Source organism: Poecilia formosa, unplaced genomic scaffold (genome assembly GCF_000485575.1).
Source record: "Poecilia formosa unplaced genomic scaffold, Poecilia_formosa-5.1.2 Scaffold981, whole genome shotgun sequence".
Taxonomy (NCBI): Eukaryota; Metazoa; Chordata; class Actinopteri; order Cyprinodontiformes; family Poeciliidae; genus Poecilia; species Poecilia formosa.
This window is the reverse complement of record NW_006800920.1, coordinates 63,752-66,409: the sequence shown is the minus strand read 5'-3', so window position 1 is coordinate 66,409 and position 2,658 is coordinate 63,752. Positions and strand designations below refer to the sequence as shown.

The 2,658-nt window shown below is 36.3% G+C and overlaps 3 protein-coding genes across 4 annotated transcripts in view; all 3 read left to right on the top strand.

Annotated features, from left to right (window-relative positions):
- Window positions 1-2,658, top strand: part of LOC107832857 (gastrula zinc finger protein XlCGF57.1-like) — a 10,800-nt gene that overhangs the window by 4,756 nt on the left and 3,386 nt on the right. The window lies entirely within an intron of this gene.
- LOC103132269 (zinc finger protein 260-like) overlaps window positions 1,841-2,658 on the top strand; it is a 58,631-nt gene continuing 57,813 nt past the window's right edge. Inside the window, exon 1 of the mRNA XM_016667266.1 lies at window positions 1,841-2,027. The gene's annotated coding sequence lies outside the window, so the exon portion shown is untranslated. The remainder of the gene's footprint in view (window positions 2,028-2,658) is intronic.
- The window catches only part of LOC107832912 (piggyBac transposable element-derived protein 4-like), an 11,557-nt gene continuing 10,919 nt past the window's right edge, over window positions 2,021-2,658 (top strand). Inside the window, exons 1-2 of the mRNA XM_016667264.1 lie at window positions 2,021-2,076; window positions 2,125-2,218. Coding sequence (XP_016522750.1) covers window positions 2,143-2,218 — 76 coding nt within the window. The 5' untranslated portion in view covers window positions 2,021-2,076; window positions 2,125-2,142. The remainder of the gene's footprint in view (window positions 2,077-2,124; window positions 2,219-2,658) is intronic.

Genomic DNA, 2,658 nt, shown 5'->3' with positions numbered 1-2,658 from the left:
GCTAATTGTTAGCGTAGCAGCTAACGTTTTCATATCGTTTTCTAATGAGAGCTGATAAAAAACCGCTGTTCTTTCTTCATAATGAAGATGTAAGAACACAAATACACTTATAAAAAATGTCCACACTCCAGCTTTTGGTTTATGCAGTCATCTTCAGTCAGTTTAATAGATGAACTCTCACCTTGCCCAGACATTTAAAGTTTTGTGTTTGTGTTTTATAAAATTAAAAAAAAAAAATTTAAATAAATTTTTAAAAATTTATTTAAATTTTTTTTTTTTAATTTTATAAAACACAAACACAAAACTTTAAATGTCTGGGCAAGGTGAGAGTTCATCTATTAAACTGACTGAAGATGACTGCATAAACCAAAAGCTGGAGTGTGGACATTTTTTATAAGTGTATTTGTGATCTTACATCTTCATTATGAAGAAAGAACAGCGGTTTTTTATCAGCTCTCATTAGAAAACGATATGAAAACGTTAGCTGCTACGCTAACAATTAGCGTTTACTCCGGGTCAATTAAGCTACATAGGAAATATTTTTCGGTTGTTGAGAAGCGAATTTCTGGCTGCAAAGTCAAGTAATTCTGATCTTTCATCCTTACCTGTGAAAGGTAATGGCAATGAATCCAGTTTGTTTCGTAAAACAGTTTAAACAAGTCCACACAGCACAGGACTTAAGGAGCTCCGATTGCCCTGCTGCCACATAGAAGATGGCGGACGCTGTTATGTACGACTCCATGAGGCATCTACATACATGATGTTTATGCCGCTGTTAGAGAAGTTCATTAAAAACCAGGGATTTTGTGAGGAAAGATCAGTCAGGATCAGAGCTGGAGCTGCTGTTCTTCAGTCTGTTTCCCAGCTTAGCTTCTCCATGTCGGTATTTAGCTATAAAGATGCTACGAGTCAGAGCCCAACATGCTGAAAATGTCTTTTTCTGAATGTGAAGGATACATATATGTATTTGCTATTACACTTTTGGATAATTTCTCTTTTATCCTTGGCTTTAGCCTGTGAACCAGGACGTCTCAGAAGTCATTGGAGTTCTCCCAGTGTGACCAGCAGACTGAAGCCCTGCCTGAGCCAGTGTTCCCAGTATAATAAATAAATGTTTTATTCTTTCACTTTTTTAAAAAAAATATTTGAATCTGAAGTTTTAGTGTATTAATACAGCTTATGTAATGAAATAAAAATAATTTACTCTGTTAGAATTATTTTAACGCTTTGTTGTTAATAGCAGAGTTTACTTACTGTAGTAAATATTTTTTTCTCTGGAAAAAGTCAGAAAAAAATGTAGTTTAATGTTTGACAATGACTGCTTTATAAACCAAAAGTCATTTCTCAATGTATAAAAGACAAATACAAGAAAATTATTTTTCTTGTCTTGAAACGTTAAATGTACATTAAATTATGGAATTATGTAAATATGTTCTTTAATTAAACACTGTAAAAGCGTGTCTGTTCATCAATGACAATATAAAAATTATCAGAATAATTTCTATCAAAAACATTGTGCTCTTTATTCAGAAATGCCCCAAAACAATTAAATAATCACATCAGAAGTTAGAAACTCTGACTTTAGTCATTTCTTTGACTGACAAATATACTAATGGGTGTAAGAAAATGTGTCAATGGCAGGTATTAATTTAAAATACTTTGTAGAACGGCACTTTCTGAAGTTCGGTCCATTTACCTGTATTAGCTTACTGGCACATATTACACATTCAATATGGCGGACGCTGTTACGTATCACAACAAAGGGCCGACGCGTCCCATGAGGTGTCTACGCATTTATGTCTGTGGTCTATGGATGAAACAGCAGCGTTTCAGCGCAATATTTACCCGGTAGCAAACCGATGAACCTGTTCCGGAATCAGTCACGTGGTACGGGGCGCTCGCCCGCCTTCAAACGTCACATCCTGCTCCATGAACAAAAGCTTCAATACACGCTTCCTAAAATTCCTCCTGGTTTACTCGACGCTCGCTTCGAAGCCTGGGCACAGAAAGCACATCGCTAGTTTAAGGTAAATATGTGAATATTTGCTGTGAAATGTCTTCAGTTCCGCCTCAGAGTTTTTCAACGAGCTGTTACCTCCTGCTGAAATATCATTCACAGAGTTGGAAGAAAACAGCGTCAAGATGGAGGAAAAGATGGAGGATCATCGCAGACTGCTGGATTTTACCCGGAGACCGAAGATCATCTTACACCGGATAGGTACGAAACACCTTCACGTTTTACTGGTGATATGAGGCACGAAAGCGGAGAAAAGCTGGAGGAAAAACACGAGACAGATTAAAGGAAACAATATGTGAGACCGAATTAGGATGAATGTTTTTTTCAAAATGAAATAAACTGATAAGACAGAAACGGAGCACTCGTTGGACAACGGGAAGTTAGGGAGGGCAGGTCGATTATAAAATAAATTAAGAAGTTTTATTATTATTATTCCATAAAGTGCACCAGCATCGGTTGTGGCAGGCTGTTCTATCATTAGATGGGTTTTACCAATCTTTCATTCTGTATATCTGAAATTAGATTTTGACTAGATATGTTTAAACTATATATATTGTATAATTCACTGCACGCAAATGTGATGGAGATGAACAAAGGAACACCGACTTCAGTAACAGAAAACTGGTCAGTATGTGGAGATG